The sequence below is a fragment of the Hypanus sabinus genome, chromosome 6, assembly GCF_030144855.1.
Source record: "Hypanus sabinus isolate sHypSab1 chromosome 6, sHypSab1.hap1, whole genome shotgun sequence".
NCBI lineage: Eukaryota > Metazoa > Chordata > Chondrichthyes > Myliobatiformes > Dasyatidae > Hypanus > Hypanus sabinus.
In genome coordinates, this window is record NC_082711.1 from 126,275,908 (window position 1) to 126,294,888 (window position 18,981).

The window sequence follows — 18,981 nt, forward strand, 5'->3', positions numbered from 1 at the left end:
CACCACACTGAGCCCCTGGACCATCACTCACCACATTGAGCCCCTGGACCATCACTCACCCACCACATTGAGCCCCTGGACCATCACTCACCACACTGAGCCCCTGGACCATCACTGACCACATTGAGCCCCTGGACCATCACTCACCCACCACACTGAGCCCCTGGACCATCACTCACCCACCACACTGAGCCCCTGGACCATCACTCACCACACTGAGCCCCTGGACCATCACTCACCACACTGAGCCCCTGGACCATCACTCACCCACCACACTGAGCCCCTGGACCATCACTCACCACACTGAGCCCCTGGACCATCACTCACTCACCACACTGAGCCCCTGGACCATCACTCACCACACTGAGCCCCTGGACCATCACTCACCACACTGAGTCCCTGGACCATCACTACCACACTGAGCCCCTGGACCATCACTCACCACACTGAGCCCCTGGACCATCACTCACCCACCACATTGAGCCCCTGGACCATCACTCACCACACTGAGCCCCTGGACCATCACTCACCCACCACACTGAGCTCCTGGACCATCACTCACCACACTGAGCCCCTGGACCATCACTCACCCACCACACTGAGCTCCTGGACCATCACTCACCACACTGAGCCCCTGGACCATCACTCACCCACCACACTGAGCTCCTGGACCATCACTCACCACACTGAGCCCCTGGACCATCACTCACCCACCACACTGAGCTCCTGGACCATCACTCACCACACTGAGCCCCTGGACAATCACCCACCACACTGAGCCTCTGGACCATCACTCACCCACCACACTGAGCCCCTGGACAATCACCCACCACACTGAGCCCCTGGACCATCACTCACCCACCACACTGAGCCCCTGGACCATCACCCACCACCTGAGCCCCTGGACCATCACTCACCCACCACAATGAGTCCCGGGACCATCACCCACCACACTGAGCCCCTGGACCATCACCCACCACCTGAGCCCCTGGACCATCACTCACCCACCACAATGAGTCCCGGGACCATCACCCACCACACTGAGTTCCTGGACCATCACTCACCACACTGAGCCCCTGGACCATCACTCACCCACCACACTGAGCCCCTGGACCATCACCCACCACACTGAGCCCCTGGACCATCACTCACCCACCACACTGAGCCCCTGGACCATCACTGACCCACCACACTGAGCCCCTGGACAATCACCCACCACACTGAGCCCCTGGACAATCACCCACCACACTGAGCCCCTGGCCCATCACTCACCCACCACACTGAGCCCCTGGACAATCACTCACCACACTGAGCCCCTGGACTATCACTCACCCACCACACTGAGCCCCTGGACCATCAACCACCACACTGAGCCCCTGGACCATCACTCACCACACTGAGCCCCTGGACCATCACTCACCCACCACACTGAGCCCCTGGACCATCACTCACCACAATGAGTCCCTGGACCATCACCCACCACACTGAGCCCCTGGACCATCACTCACCACACTGAGCCCCTGGACCATCACTCACCCACCAAACTGAGCCCCTGGACCATCACCCACCACACTGAGCCCCTGGACAATCACTCACTCACCACACTGAGCCCCTGGACCATCACTCACCCACCACACTGAGCCCCTGGACCATCACTCACCCACCACACTGAGCACCTGGACCATCACTCACCCACCATACTGAGCCCCTGGACCATCACTCACTCACCACACTGAGCCCCTGGACCATCACTCACCCACCACACTGAGCCCCTGGACCATCACTCACCCACCACACTGAGCCCCTGGACCATCACTCACCACACTGAGCCCCTGGACCATCACTCACCACACTGAGCCCCTGGACCATCACTCACCCACCACACTGAGCCCCTGGACCATCACTCACCCACCACACTGAGCCCCTGGACCATCACTCACCACACTGAGCCCCTGGACCATCACTCACCACACTGAGCCCCTGGACCATCACTCACCCACCACACTGAGCCCCTGGACCATCACCCACCACACTGAGCCCCTGGACCATCACTCACCACACTGAGCCCCTGGACCATCACTCACCCACCACACTGAGCCCCTGGACCATCACTCACCCACCACACTGAGCCCCTGGACCATCACCCACCACACTGAGCCCCTGGACCATCACCCACCACACTGAGTCCCTGGACCATCACCCACCACACTGAGCCCCTGGACCATCACTCACCACACTGAGCCCCTGGACCATCACTCACTCACCACACTGAGCCCCTGGACCATCACTCACCCACCATACTGAGTCCATGGACCATCACCCACCACACTGAGCCCCTGGACTATCACTCACCCACCACACTGAGCCCCTGGACCATCACCCACCACACTGAGCCCCTGGACCATCACCCACCACACTGAGCCCCTGGACCATCACTCACCACATTGAGCCCCTGGACCATCACTCACCCACCACATTGAGCCCCTGGACCATCACTCACCACACTGAGCCCCTGGACCATCACTCACCCACCACACTGAGCTCCTGGACCATCACTCACCACACTGAGCCCCTGGACCATCACTCACCCACCACACTGAGCTCCTGGACCATCACTCACCACACTGAGCCCCTGGACCATCACTCACTCACCACACTGAGCCCCTGGACCATCATTCACCCACCATACTGAGTCCCTGGACCATCACCCACCACACTGAGCCCCTGGACTATCACTCACCCACCACACTGAGCCCCTGGACCATCACCCACCACACTGAGCCCCTGGACCATCACCCACCACACTGAGCCTCTGGACCTTCACCCACCACACTGAGCCCCTGGACCATCACCCACCACACTGAGCACCTGGACCATCACCCACCACACTGAGCCCCTGGACCATCACTCACCGCACTGAGCCCCTGGACCATCACCCACCACACTGAGCCCCTGGACCATCACTCACCACACTGAGCCCCTGGACCATCACTCACCACACTGAGCCCCTGGACCATCACTCACCCACCATACTGAGTCCCTGGACCATCACCCACCACACTGAGCCCCTGGACTATCACTCACCCACCACACTGAGTCCCTGGACCATCACCCACCACACTGAGCCCCTGGACCATCACTCACCACACTGAGCCCCTGGACCATCACTCACCCACCACACTGAGCCCCTGGACCATCACCCACCACACTGAGCCCCTGGACTATCACTCACCCACCACACTGAGCCCCTGGACCATCACCCACCACACTGAGCCCCTGGACCATCACCCACCACACTGAGCCTCTGGACCTTCACCCACCACACTGAGCCCCTGGACCATCACTCACCCACCACACTGAGCACCTGGACCATCACCCACCACCTGAGCCCCTGGACCATCACTCACCCACCACAATGAGTCCCGGGACCATCACCCACCACACTGAGCCCCTGGACCATCACCCACCACCTGAGCCCCTGGACCATCACTCACCCACCACAATGAGTCCCGGGACCATCACCCACCACACTGAGTTCCTGGACCATCACTCACCACACTGAGCCCCTGGACCATCACTCACCCACCACACTGAGCCCCTGGACCATCACCCACCACACTGAGCCCCTGGACCATCACTCACCCACCACACTGAGCCCCTGGACCATCACTGACCCACCACACTGAGCCCCTGGACAATCACCCACCACACTGAGCCCCTGGACCATCACTCACCCACCACACTGAGCCCCTGGACAATCACTCACCACACTGAGCCCCTGGACTATCACTCACCCACCACACTGAGCCCCTGGACCATCAACCACCACACTGAGCCCCTGGACCATCACTCACCACACTGAGCCCCTGGACCATCACTCACCCACCACACTGAGCCCCTGGACCATCACTCACCACAATGAGTCCCTGGACCATCACCCACCACACTGAGCCCCTGGACCATCACTCACCACACTGAGCCCCTGGACCATCACTCACCCACCACACTGAGCCCCTGGACCATCACCCACCACACTGAGCCCCTGGACAATCACTCACTCACCACACTGAGCCCCTGGACCATCACTCACCCACCACACTGAGCCCCTGGACCATCACTCACCCACCACACTGAGCACCTGGACCATCACTCACCCACCATACTGAGCCCCTGGACCATCACTCACTCACCACACTGAGCCCCTGGACCATCACTCACCCACCACACTGAGCCCCTGGACCATCACTCACCCACCACACTGAGCCCCTGGACCATCACTCACCACACTGAGCCCCTGGACCATCACTCACCACACTGAGCCCCTGGACCATCACTCACCCACCACACTGAGCCCCTGGACCATCACCCACCACACTGAGCCCCTGGACCATCACTCACCACACTGAGCCCCTGGACCATCACTCACCCACCACACTGAGCCCCTGGACCATCACTCACCCACCACACTGAGCCCCTGGACCATCACCCACCACACTGAGCCCCTGGACCATCACCCACCACACTGAGTCCCTGGACCATCACCCACCACACTGAGCCCCTGGACCATCACTCACCACACTGAGCCCCTGGACCATCACTCACTCACCACACTGAGCCCCTGGACCATCACTCACCCACCATACTGAGTCCCTGGACCATCACCCACCACACTGAGCCCCTGGACTATCACTCACCCACCACACTGAGCCCCTGGACCATCACCCACCACACTGAGCCCCTGGACCATCACCCACCACACTGAGCCCCTGGACCATCACTCACCACATTGAGCCCCTGGACCATCACTCACCCACCACATTGAGCCCCTGGACCATCACTCACCACACTGAGCCCCTGGACCATCACTCACCCACCACACTGAGCTCCTGGACCATCACTCACCACACTGAGCCCCTGGACCATCACTCACCCACCACACTGAGCTCCTGGACCATCACTCACCACACTGAGCCCCTGGACCATCACTCACTCACCACACTGAGCCCCTGGACCATCACTCACCCACCATACTGAGTCCCTGGACCATCACCCACCACACTGAGCCCCTGGACTATCACTCACCCACCACACTGAGCCCCTGGACCATCACCCACCACACTGAGCCCCTGGACCATCACCCACCACACTGAGCCTCTGGACCTTCACCCACCACACTGAGCCCCTGGACCATCACCCACCACACTGAGCACCTGGACCATCACCCACCACACTGAGCCCCTGGACCATCACTCACCACACTGAGCCCCTGGACCATCACCCACCACACTGAGCCCCTGGACCATCACTCACCACACTGAGCCCCTGGACCATCACTCACCACACTGAGCCCCTGGACCATCACTCACCCACCATACTGAGTCCCTGGACCATCACCCACCACACTGAGCCCCTGGACTATCACTCACCCACCACACTGAGTCCCTGGACCATCACCCACCACACTGAGCCCCTGGACCATCACTCACCACACTGAGCCCCTGGACCATCACTCACCCACCACACTGAGCCCCTGGACCATCACCCACCACACTGAGCCCCTGGACTATCACTCACCCACCACACTGAGCCCCTGGACCATCACCCACCACACTGAGCCCCTGGACCATCACCCACCACACTGAGCCTCTGGACCTTCACCCACCACACTGAGCCCCTGGACCATCACCCACCACACTGAGCCCCTGGACCATCACCCACCACACTGAGCCCCTGGACCATCACTCACCACACTGAGCCCCTGGACCATCACCCACCACACTGAGCCCCTGGACCATCACTCACCACACTGAGCCCCTGGACCATCACTCACCACACTGAGCCCCTGGACCATCACTCACCCACCATACTGAGTCCCTGGACCATCACCCACCACACTGAGCCCCTGGACTATCACTCACCCACCACACTGAGTCCCTGGACCATCACCCACCACACTGAGCCCCTGGACCATCACTCACCACACTGAGCCTCTGGACCTTCACCCACCACACTGAGTCCCTGGACCATCACTCACCCACCACACTGAGCCCCTGGACCATCACTCACCACACTGAGCCCCTGGACCATCACTCACCACACTGAGCCCCTGGACCATCACTCACCCACCACACTGAGCCCCTGGACCATCACCCACCACACTGAGCCCCTGGACCATCACTCACCACACTGAGCCCCTGGACCATCACTCACCCACCACACTGAGCCCCTGGACCATCACTCACCCACCACACTGAGCCCCTGGACCATCACCCACCACACTGAGCCCCTGGACCATCACCCACCACACTGAGTCCCTGGACCATCACCCACCACACTGAGCCCCTGGACCATCACTCACCACACTGAGCCCCTGGACCATCACTCACTCACCACACTGAGCCCCTGGACCATCACTCACCCACCATACTGAGTCCCTGGACCATCACCCACCACACTGAGCCCCTGGACTATCACTCACCCACCACACTGAGCCCCTGGACCATCACCCACCACACTGAGCCCCTGGACCATCACCCACCACACTGAGCCCCTGGACCATCACTCACCACATTGAGCCCCTGGACCATCACTCACCCACCACATTGAGCCCCTGGACCATCACTCACCACACTGAGCCCCTGGACCATCACTGACCACATTGAGCCCCTGGACCATCACTCACCCACCACACTGAGCCCCTGGACCATCACTCACCCACCACACTGAGCCCCTGGACCATCACTCACCACACTGAGCCCCTGGACCATCACTCACCACACTGAGCCCCTGGACCATCACTCACCACACTGAGCCCCTGGACCATCACTCACCCACCACACTGAGCCCCTGGACCATCACTCACCACACTGAGCCCCTGGACCATCACTCACTCACCACACTGAGCCCCTGGACCATCACTCACCACACTGAGCCCCTGGACCATCACTCACCACACTGAGTCCCTGGACCATCACTACCACACTGAGCCCCTGGACCATCACTCACCACACTGAGCCCCTGGACCATCACTCACCCACCACATTGAGCCCCTGGACCATCACTCACCACACTGAGCCCCTGGACCATCACTCACCCACCACACTGAGCTCCTGGACCATCACTCACCACACTGAGCCCCTGGACCATCACTCACCCACCACACTGAGCTCCTGGACCATCACTCACCACACTGAGCCCCTGGACCATCACTCACCCACCACACTGAGCTCCTGGACCATCACTCACCACACTGAGCCCCTGGACCATCACTCACCCACCACACTGAGCTCCTGGACCATCACTCACCACACTGAGCCCCTGGACCATCACTCACTCACCACACTGAGCCCCTGGACCATCACTCACCCACCATACTGAGTCCCTGGACCATCACCCACCACACTGAGCCCCTGGACTATCACTCACCCACCACACTGAGCCCCTGGACCATCACCCACCACACTGAGCCCCTGGACCATCACCCACCACACTGAGCCTCTGGACCTTCACCCACCACACTGAGCCCCTGGACCATCACCCACCACACTGAGCCCCTGGACCATCACCCACCACACTGAGCCCCTGGACCATCACTCACCACACTGAGCCCCTGGACCATCACCCACCACACTGAGCCCCTGGACCATCACTCACCACACTGAGCCCCTGGACCATCACTCACCACACTGAGCCCCTGGACCATCACTCTCCCACCATACTGAGTCCCTGGACCATCACCCACCACACTGAGCCCCTGGACTATCACTCACCCACCACACTGAGTCCCTGGACCATCACCCACCACACTGAGCCCCTGGACCATCACTCACCACACTGAGCCTCTGGACCTTCACCCACCACACTGAGCCCCTGGACCATCACTCACCCACCACACTGAGCCCATGGACCATCACTCACCCACCACACTGAGCCCCTGGATAATTACTCACCCACCACACTGAGCCCCTGGACCATCACTCACCCACCACACTGAGCCCCTGGACCATCACTCACCCACCACACTGAGCCCCTGGACCATCACTCACCCACCACACTGAGCCCCTGGACCATCACCCACCACAATGAGTCCCTGGACCATCACCCACCACACTGAGCCCCTGGACCATGACTCACTCACCACAATGAGCCCCTGGACCATGACTCACCCACCACACTGAGCCCCTGGACCATCACTCACCCACCACACTGAGCCCGTGGACCATCACTCACCCACCACACTGAGCCCCTGGACCATCACTCACCACACTGAGCCTCTGGACCTTCACCCAGCACACTGAGCCCCTGGACCATCACTCACCACACTGAGCCTCTGGACCTTCACCCACCACACTGAGCCCCTGGACCATCACTCACTCACAACACTGAGCCCCTGGACCATCACTCACCCACCACACTGAGCCCCTGGACCGTCACTCACTCACACTGAGCCCCTGGACCATCACTCACCCACCACAGTGAGCCCCTGGACCATCACTCACCCAGCACACTGAGCCCCTGGACCATCACTCACTCACAACACTGAGCCCCTGGACCTTCATCCACCACACTGAGCCCCTGGACCATCACTCACCCAGCACACTGAGATCTTGGGCTAACACCTGCACATTGTACTGAATTCCTGAACCACCACCCAGTCACCACACTGAAATCCTAGACCATCACCCACTCACTACTCTGAGTCCTGGGACCATAACATACCCAGTACAGCTCCACCATGGACATCACCCCCAAACAACTATAGTTACTGAAGGACTAACATGGAAACAGCTTTGGTAAATGAACAATTGTTTGGGATTGTTGTCAGCTGGAAGGCCGAAGTCTGTCTTTGTTGAATACCAGTATGTGAAGATTCTGCTCAAATGAAACAGAGATTGTACCTCTGCGTCAGGGCGTTGAAGGGAAGATATTGCCTGGATGGTGCTGAGATCTTGCTCCAGCTTTACGATGAGCTCCTTTTGTCCTGCTGTGGTCTTCACTGCCTCAGCGTACTGCATCTGCAAGTCAGCACAGCGAGCTGCAGTAAAACAGCAGCAACACAAATTGTTAGCAAAGGTCATATCGGAAAATGAAACAAACATAAAAACATCCTCAAAAATAAAGCTGCAGGTCAGTCAGCATCTGAGAGAAAAAAGAAAGGAAACCACAAAGTAAAAATATCAGTGCAAGGACAGACAAAATTAGAGGAAAATAAAACAGTAAAATAACAAAGCAAGAGTTACAACTGTCAGGGAAATAGACAGATAGGTTAGAGAAACAGAGATTGGGACAGGTGTACAGGCACACCTGGAAAAGGGAAGTTTCTCAGGAATTGTGTAACAGGTAGTATGATGCAGGTTCAAAAGCAGACTAAAGTTAAAGTCACTTAGTACAAATAAAGAAAAGTATATATCAGGTCCAAGCAAATAAAGAACATGGGCAGTTGGGGTTATTTCTACCCCAAAAGACAGAGATGGACAAGGGATAGCAAAGAACAAAAAAAAAGTTAGGAATACTCAGCAGGCAATATATAAGAAGACTGGATAATGAGAAATCTAGTGTACTCGTGAACAAGGAGAAAAGTGGGCATGTTGAAAGCTAGGGCTGGTAAATCTGGATGTAATTTTGCGATCAACTATTCATCAGATGGAAATAAGCAAATATGAAAAATTGTGGATAATCATTATGGAGAAGATAAAGTGACAAAAGATGTGGACAAGGGCAAGATGCTGGTCCACTTACACTGAGTTACAGAGTTCTACAGCACAGAAACAGGCCCTTCACTTCATCCAGTCTGTGCCAACTAGTCCCATCCACCCACAACCAGACTAGAGCTCTCCATATCTCTCATCCATGTACCTATCCAAGCTTCTTCTAAATGTTGCAATTAAACCTGCATCCAACACTTCCACTTGCAGCACGTTCCACATTTGCATCACCCTCAGAGTAAAGAAGTTACCCCTCAGGTTGCCTTTAAATATTTCAACTTGCACCCTTAATCTATGACCACTCGTTCAAATTTCACATGACCTCAGGGAAAAAAAACTTGCATGTATTTACCATATCTACTGTATACCCCTCATATTTCTGAATACCTCTATATCTCCCCTTATTCTCCTGCGTTCTGAGGCTTGGTGCAATTGCAGTCAAGTATCCAGAGAGCTGGATTACTGGTCCAATGCAACCAATCCCACCACAACTGGAGAACTTATGAGAAATATCACAGCAGGACTGGTTACCCCATGAAACAACTGATACCCAAAGGAGCTGCCACCATTCTCACACAGGCTGGGCTGCAGATCGCCCTGTGTGCCTTCCTGAAATTGTCCATCCAGTCCCTCAGTTCTTGAAGGCGTAGTAAATTCAGGATACGCTCCAAAGCAAAAAATCAGGGCAGCTTTTGCGAAGTAACAGCCCCACATAACCACATCAGATTAATAGAGCACTGTCCCATAGGGCAGGTTTTAGCACTGATGCTCCTCAACAGCAGCAGCAGGTGAACAAGCACAGAAATGATCCATTAGACCCCTTGGCCACATTATATCCAACTGTCTGCTCACTTACTACTTTACTTGTTTGTCCAACAAAGGCAACAAATGGTATGCATGTAGACATCAGTACATGAAGAACTCATGGTCTCCAAGAATGCTTACTGAACAATTTCTGGTTGTTTTGCTGCAGGACTGACTAGGCCAGGATAGAGGACTAGTATTGGACTTTCACAGTATTGGTGTAGTTCAATACCCAAACGGCTGTCATTGTTAGTGGGAAGCTTTTTCAGCAGATGAATGCAGCCTAAATAAAAGCTCGTTGGATTTGTTAAGGATGGCAGTAAAGGCAGATTGTTACAGCGATAGTAAATTCATACTTGTCTTGAGTGGCTGCGAGTTGGGGAGTACATAATGCCAGGATCCTACTCAGCCCATGGATCGTAGTAACTCCAGACATGAGACGTCACTTCTGTAGACATGTAAATTAATGTATGAAAAGCTGTGTACCACCTCTTTATTTCAAATAAAAAGAAATTCAAAAGGATGTTTTGGAGCAGCACAGAAGTACAGGAGGATGAGAGGTGACCTGATAGAGATGTATAACGAAGGATGAAAGGTGACCCGATAATGGTGTATAATGAAGGATGAGTGGTGACCTGATAGAGATGTATAACGAAGGATGAGAGGTGACCTGATAGAGATGTATAATGAAGGATGAGAGGTGACCCGATAATGGTTTATAACGAAGGATGAGAGGTGACCTGATAGAGATGTATAACGGAGGATGAGAGGTGACCTGATAGAGATGTATAATGAAGGATGACAGGTGACCCGATAATGATGAATAATGAAGGATGAGAGGTGACCCGATAATGGTTTATAACGAAGGATGAGAAGTGACCTGATAGAGATGTATAACGGAGGATGAGAGGTGACCTGATAGAAATGTATAACGAAGGATGAGAGGTGACCTGATAGAGATGTATAATGAAGGATGACAGGTGACCCGATAATGATGTATAATGAAGGATGAGAGGTGACCCGATAATGATGTATAATGAGGGATGACAGGTGACCCGATAATGATGTATAATGAAGGATGAGAGGTGACCTGATAGAGATGCATAACGAAGGATGACAGGTGACCCGATAATGATGTATAATGAAGGATGAGAGGTGACCCGATAATGATGTATAATGAAGGATGAGAGGTGACCTGATAGAGATGTATAATGAAGGATGAGAGGTGATCCGATAATGGTGTATAATGAAGGATGAGAGGTGACCCGATAATGATGTATAATGAAGGATGAGAGGTGACCTGATAGAGATGTATAATGAAGGATGAGAGGTGATCCGATAATGGTGTATAATGAAGGATGAGAGGTGACCAGATAATGTATAATGAAGGATGAGAGGTGACCTGATAGAGATGTATAACGAAGGATGAGAGGTGACCTGATAGAGATGTATAATGAAGGATGAGATGTGACCTGATAGAGATGTATAAGGAAGGATGAGAGGTGACCTGATAGAGAGGTATAATGAAGGATGAGAGGTGACCTGATAATGGTGTATAACGAAGGATGAGAGGTGACCTGATAGAGATGTATAACGAAGGATGAGAGGTGACCTGATAGAGATGTATAACGAAGGATGAGAGGTGACCTGATAGAGAGGAATAATGAAGGATGAGAGGTGACCTGATAGAGATGTATAACGAAGGATGAGAGGTGACCTGATAGAGAGGAATAACGAAGGATGAGATGTGACCTGATAGATGTATAATGAAGGATGAGAGCTGACCCGATAATGGTGATAATGAAGGATGAGAGGTGACCTGATAATGGAGTATAACGAAGGATGAGAGGTGACCTGATAGAGATGTATAATGAAGGATGAGAGGTGACCTGATAGAGATGTATAATGAAGGATGAGAGGTGACCTGATAGAGATGTATAACGAAGGATGAGAGGTGACCTGATAGAGATGTATAATGAAGGATGAGAGGTATCCCGATAATGGTGTATAACGAAGGATGAGAGGTGACCTGATAGAGATGTATAATGAAGGATGAGAGGTGACCTGATAGAGATGTATAACGAAGGCTGAGAGGTGATCTGATAGAGATGTATAATGAAGGATGAGTGGTGACCTGATAGAGATGTATAACGAAGGCTGAGAGGTGATCTGATAGAGATGTATAATGAAGGATGAGTGGTGACCTGATAGAGATGTATAATGAAGGATGAGAGGTGACCTGATAGAGATTTATAATGAAGGATGAGAGGTGACCTGATAGAGATGTATAACGAAGGATGAGAGGTGACCTGATAGAGATGTATAATGAAGGATGAGAGGTATCCCGAAAATGGTGTATAACGAAGGATGAGAGGTGACCTGATAGAGATGTATAATGAAGGATGAGAGGTGACCTGATAGAGATGTATAACGAAGGATGAGAGGTGACCTGATAGAGATGTATAATGAGGGATGAGAGGTGACCTGATAGAGATGTATAATGAAGGATGAGAGGTATCCCGAAAATGGTGTATAACGAAGGATGAGAGGTGACCTGATAGAGATGTATAATGAAGGATGAGAGGTGACCTGATAGAGATGTATAACGAAGGATGAGAGGTGACCTGATAGAGATGTATAATGAGGGATGAGAGGTGACCTGATAGAGATGTATAATGAAGGATGAGAGGTGACCTGATAGAGATGTATAACGATGGATGAGAGGTGACCTGATAGAGATGTATAATGAAGGATGAGAGGTGACCTGATAATGGTGTATAACGAAGGATGAGAGGTGACCTGATAATGGAATATAACGATGGATGAGAGGTGACCTGATAGAGATGTATAATGAAGGATGAGAGGTGACCTGATAATGGTGTATAACGAAGGATGAGAGGTGACCTGATAATGGAATATAACGATGGATGAGAGGTGACCTGATAGAGATGTACAATGAAGGATGAGAGGTGACCTGATAGAGATGTATAACGAAGGATGAGAGGTGACCTGATAGAGATGTATAACGAAGGATGAGAGGTGACCTGATAGAGATGTATAATGAAGGATGAGAGTTATCCCGATAATGGTGTATAACGAAGGATGAGAGGTGACCTGATAGAGATGTATAATGAAGGATGAGAGGTGACCTGATAGAGATGTATAACGAAGGATGAGAGGTGACCTGATAGAGATGTATAATGAGGGATGAGAGGTGACCTGATAGAGATGTATAATGAAGAATGAGAGGTGACCTGATAATGGTGTATAATGAAGGATGAGAGGTGACCCGATAGAGATGTATAATGATGAGAGGTGACCTGATAGAGATGTATAATGAAGGATGAGAGGTGACCTAATAATGGTGTATAATGAAGGATGAGAGGTGACCTGATAGAGATGTATAATGAAGGATGAGAGGTGACCTGATAGAAATGTATAACGAAGGATGAGAGGTGACCTGATAGAGATGTATAACGAAGAATGAGAGGTGACCTGATAATGGTGTATAATGAAGGATGAGAGGTGACCTGATAGAGATATATAATGAAGGATAAGAGGTGACCTGATAGAGATGTATAATGAAGGATGAGAGGTGACCTGATAATGGTGTATAATGAAGGATGAGAGGTGACCTGATAGAGATGTATAATGAAGGATTAGAGGTGACCCGATAATGGAGTATAAGGATGGATGAGAGGTGACCTGATAGAGATGTATAATGAAGGATGAGAGGTGACCTGATAATGGTGTATAACGAAGGATGAGAGGTGACCTGATAATGGTGTATAACGAAGGATGAGAGGTGACCTGATAATAGTGTATAATGAAGGATGAGAGGTGACCCGATAATGGAGTATAAGGATGGATGAGAGGTGACCTGATAGAGATGTATAATGAAGGATGAGAGGTGACCTGATAATGGTGTATAACGAAGGATGAGAGGTGACCTGATAATGGAGTATAATGAAGGATGAGAGGTGACCTGATAATGGTGTATAACGAAGGATGAAAGGTGACCTGATAATAGTGTATAATGAAGGATGAGAGGTGACCCGATAATGGTGTATAATGAAGGATCAGAGGTGACCTAATAGAGATGTATAAAGAAGGATCAGAGGTGAGCTGATAATGGTGTATAACGAAGGATTAGAGGTGACCTGATAACGGTGTATAACGAAGTATTAGAGGTGACCCGATAGAGATGTATAACGAAGGCTGAGAGGTGATCTGATAGAGATCTATAATGAAGGATGAGTGGTGACCTGATAGAGATGTATAACGAAGGATGAGTGGTGACCTGATAGAGATGTATAATGAAGGATGAGGTGACCTGATAGAGATTTATAATGAAGGATGAGAGGTGACCTGATAGAGATGTATAACGAAGGATGAGAGGTGACCTGATAGAGATGTATAATGAAGGATGAGAGTTATCCCGATAATGGTGTATAACGAAGGATGAGAGGTGACCTGATAGAGATGTATAATGAAGGATGAGAGGTGACCTGATGGAGATGTATAACGAAGGATGAGAGGTGACCTGATAGAGATGTATAATGAGGGATGAGAGGTGACCTGATAGAGATGTATAACGAAGGATGAGAGGTGACCTGATAATGGAATATAACGATGGATGAGAGGAGACCTGATAGAGATGTATAATGAAGGATGAGAGGTGACCTGATAATGGTGTATAACGAAGGATGAGAGGTGACCTTATAATGGAATATAACGATGGATGAGAGGTGACCTGATAGAGATGTATAATGAAGGATGAGAGGTGACCTGATAATGGTGTATAACGAAGGATGAGAGGTGACCTGATAATGGAATATAACGATGGATGAGAGGTGACCTGATAGAGATGTATAATGAAGGATGAGAGGTGACCTGATAGAGATGTATAACGAAGCATGAGAGGTGACCTGATATAGATGTATAACGAAGGATGAGAGGTGACCCGATAGAGATGTATAACGAAGGATGAGAGGTGACCTGATAGAGATGTATAATGAAGGATGAGAGGTGACCCGATAATGGTTTATAACGAAGGATGAGAGGTGACCTGATAGAGATGTATAAGGAAGGATGAGAGGTGACCTGATAGAGATGTATTATGAAGGATGAGCGGTGACCCGATAATGATGTATAACGAAGGATGAGAGGTGACCCGATAATGGTGTATAACGAAGGATGAGAGGTGACCTGATAATGGTGTATAATGAAGGATGAGAGGTGACCTGATAGAGATATATAATGGATAAGAGGTGACCTGATAGAGATGTATAATGAAGGATGAGAGGTGACCTGATAATGGTGTATAATGAAGGATGAGAGGTGACCTGATAGAGATGTATAATGAAGGATTAGAGGTGACCCGATAATGGAGTATAAGGATGGATGAGAGGTGACCTGATAGAGATGTATAATGAAGGATGAGAGGTGACCTGATAATGGTGTATAACGAAGGATGAGAGGTGACCTGATAATGGTGTATAACGAAGGATGAGAGGTGACCTGATAATGGTGTATAATGAAGGATGAGAGGTGACCTGATAATGGTGTATAACGAAGGATGAAAGGTGACCTGATAATAGTGTATAATGAAGGATGAGAGGTGACCTGATAGAGATGTATAATGAAGAATGAGAGGTGACCTGATATAGATGTATAATGAAGGATGAGAGGTGACCCGATAATGGTGTATAATGAAGGATCAGAGGTGACCTAATAGAGATGTATAAATAAGGATCAGAGGTGACCTGATAATGGTGTATAACGAAGGATTAGAGGTGACCTGATAACGGTGTATAACGAAGTATTAGAGGTGACCTGATAGAGATGTATAATGAAGGATGAGAGGTGACCTGATAGAGATGTATAACGAAGGCTGAGAGGTGATCTGATAGAGATGTATAATGAAGGCTGAGAGGTGATCTGATAGAGATGTATAATGAAGGATGAGTGGTGACCTGATAGAGATGTATAATGAAGGATGAGAGGTGACCTGATAATGGAATATAACGATGGATGAGAGGTGACCTGATAGAGATGTATAATGAAGGATGAGAGGTGACCTGATAATGGTGTATAACGAAGGATGAGAGGTGACCTGATAATGGTGTATAACGAAGGATGAGAGGTGACCTGATAATAGTGTATAATGAAGGATGAGAGGTGACCCGATAATGGAGTATAAGGATGGATGAGAGGTGACCTGATAGAGATGTATAATGAAGGATGAGAGGTGACCTGATAATGATGTATAACGAAGGATGAGAGGTGACCTGATAATGGTGTATAATGAAGGATGAGAGGTGACCTGATAATGGTGTATAATGAAGGATCAGAGGTGACCTAATAGAGATGTATAAAGAAGGATCAGAGGTGACCTGATAATGGTGTATAACGAAGGATTAGAGGTGACCTGATAACGGTGTATAACGAAGTATTAGAGGTGACCTGATAGAGATGTATAATGAAGGATGAGAGGTGACCTGATAGAGATGTATAACGAAGGCTGAGAGGTGATCTGATAGAGATGTATAATGAAGGATGAGTGGTGACCTGATAGAGATGTATAACGAAGGCTGAGAGGTGATCTGATAGAGATGTATAATGAAGGATGAGAGGTGACCTGATAGAGATGTATAATGAAGAATGAGAGGTGACCTGATATAGATGTATAATGAAGGATGAGAGGTGACCTGATAGAGATGTATAATGAAGGATGAGAGGTGACCTGATAGAGATGTATAACGAAGGATGAGAGGTGACCTGATAGAGATGTATAATGAAGGATGAGAGGTATCCCGATAATGGTGTATAACGAAGGATGAGAGGTGACCTGATAGAGATGTATAATGAGGGATGAGAGGTGACCTGATAGAGATGTATAACGAAGGATGAGAGGTGACCTGATAATGGAATATAACGATGGATGAGAGGTGACCTGATAGAGATGTATATTGAAGGATGAGAGGTGACCTGATAATGGTGTATAACGAAGGATGAGAGGTGACCTGATAATGGAATATAACGATGGATGAGAGGTGACCTGATAGAGATGTATAATGAAGGATGAGAGGTGACCTGATAGAGATGTATAACGAAGGATGAGAGGTGACCTGATAGAGATGTATAATGAGGGATGAGAGGTGACCTGATAGAGATGTATAATGAAGGATGAGAGGTGACCTGATAATGGTGTATAACGAAGGATGAGAGGTGACCCGATAGAGATGTATAACGAAGGATGAGAGGTGACCTGATAGAGATGTATAATGAAGGATGAGAGGTGACCCGATAATGGTTTATAACGAAGGATGAGAGGTGACCTGATAGAGATGTATAAGGAAGGATGAGAGGTGACCTGATAGAGATGTATTATGAAGGATGAGTGGTGACCCGATAATGGTGTATAACGAAGGATGAGAGGTGACCTGATAATGATGTATAATGAAGGATGAGAGGTGACCTAATAGAAATGTATAATGAAGGATGAGAGGTGACCTAATAGAAATGTATAATGAAGGATGAGAGGTGACCTGATAGAGATGTATAACGAAGGATGAGAGGTGACCTGATAGAGATGTATAACGAAGAATGAGTGGTGACCTGATAATGGTGTATAATGAAGGATGAGAGGTGACCCGATAGAGATGTATAATGAAGGATGAGAGGTGACCTGATAGAGATGTATAATGAAGGATGAGAGGTGACCTGATAATGGTGTATAATGAAGGATGAGAGGTGACCTGATAGAGATGTATAATGAAGGATGAGAGGTGACCTGATAGAGATGTATAACGAAGGATGAGAGGTGACCTGATAGAGATGTATAATGAGGGATGAGAGGTGACCTGTTAGAGATGTATAACGAAGAATGAGAGGTGACCTGATAATGGTGTATAATGAAGGATGAGAGGTGACCCGATAGAGATGTATAATGATGAGAGGTGACCTGATAGAGATGTATAATGAAGGATGAGAGGTGACCTAATAATGGTGTATAATGAAGGATGAGAGGTGACCTGATAGAGATGTATAATGAAGGATGAGAGGTGACCTGATAGAAATGTATAACGAAGGATGAGAGGTGACCTGATAGAGATGTATAACGAAGAATGAGAGGTGACCTGATAATGGTGTATAATGAAGGATGAGAGGTGACCTGATAGAGATATATAATGAAGGATAAGAGGTGACCTGATAGAGATGTATAATGAAGGATGAGAGGTGACCTGATAATGGTGTATAACGAAGGATGAGAGGTGACCTGATAGAGATGTATAATGAAGGATTAGAGGTGACCCGATAATGGAGTATAAGGATGGATGAGAGGTGACCTGATAATGGTGTATAATGAAGGATGAGAGGTGACCTGATAATGGTGTATAACGAAGGATGAGAGGTGACCTGATAATGGTGTATAATGAAGGATGAGAGGTGACCTGATAATGGTGTATAA

The 18,981-nt window shown here is 50.2% G+C and overlaps 1 protein-coding gene across 3 annotated transcripts in view; it reads right to left on the reverse strand.

Moving 5' to 3' along the window:
* Positions 1 to 18,981, reverse strand: part of LOC132395815 (protein CASP-like) — a 739,549-nt gene that overhangs the window by 91,098 nt on the left and 629,470 nt on the right. Inside the window, exon 15 of one of the 3 annotated variants that reach the window (XM_059972899.1) lies at positions 8,898 to 9,034. In XM_059972899.1, the coding sequence (XP_059828882.1) occupies positions 8,898 to 9,034 (137 nt within the window). Of the gene's footprint in view, positions 1 to 8,897; positions 9,035 to 18,981 lie in introns of those variants that run through there. The other 2 variants (XM_059972897.1, XR_009512755.1) reach the window with 2 other exon arrangements.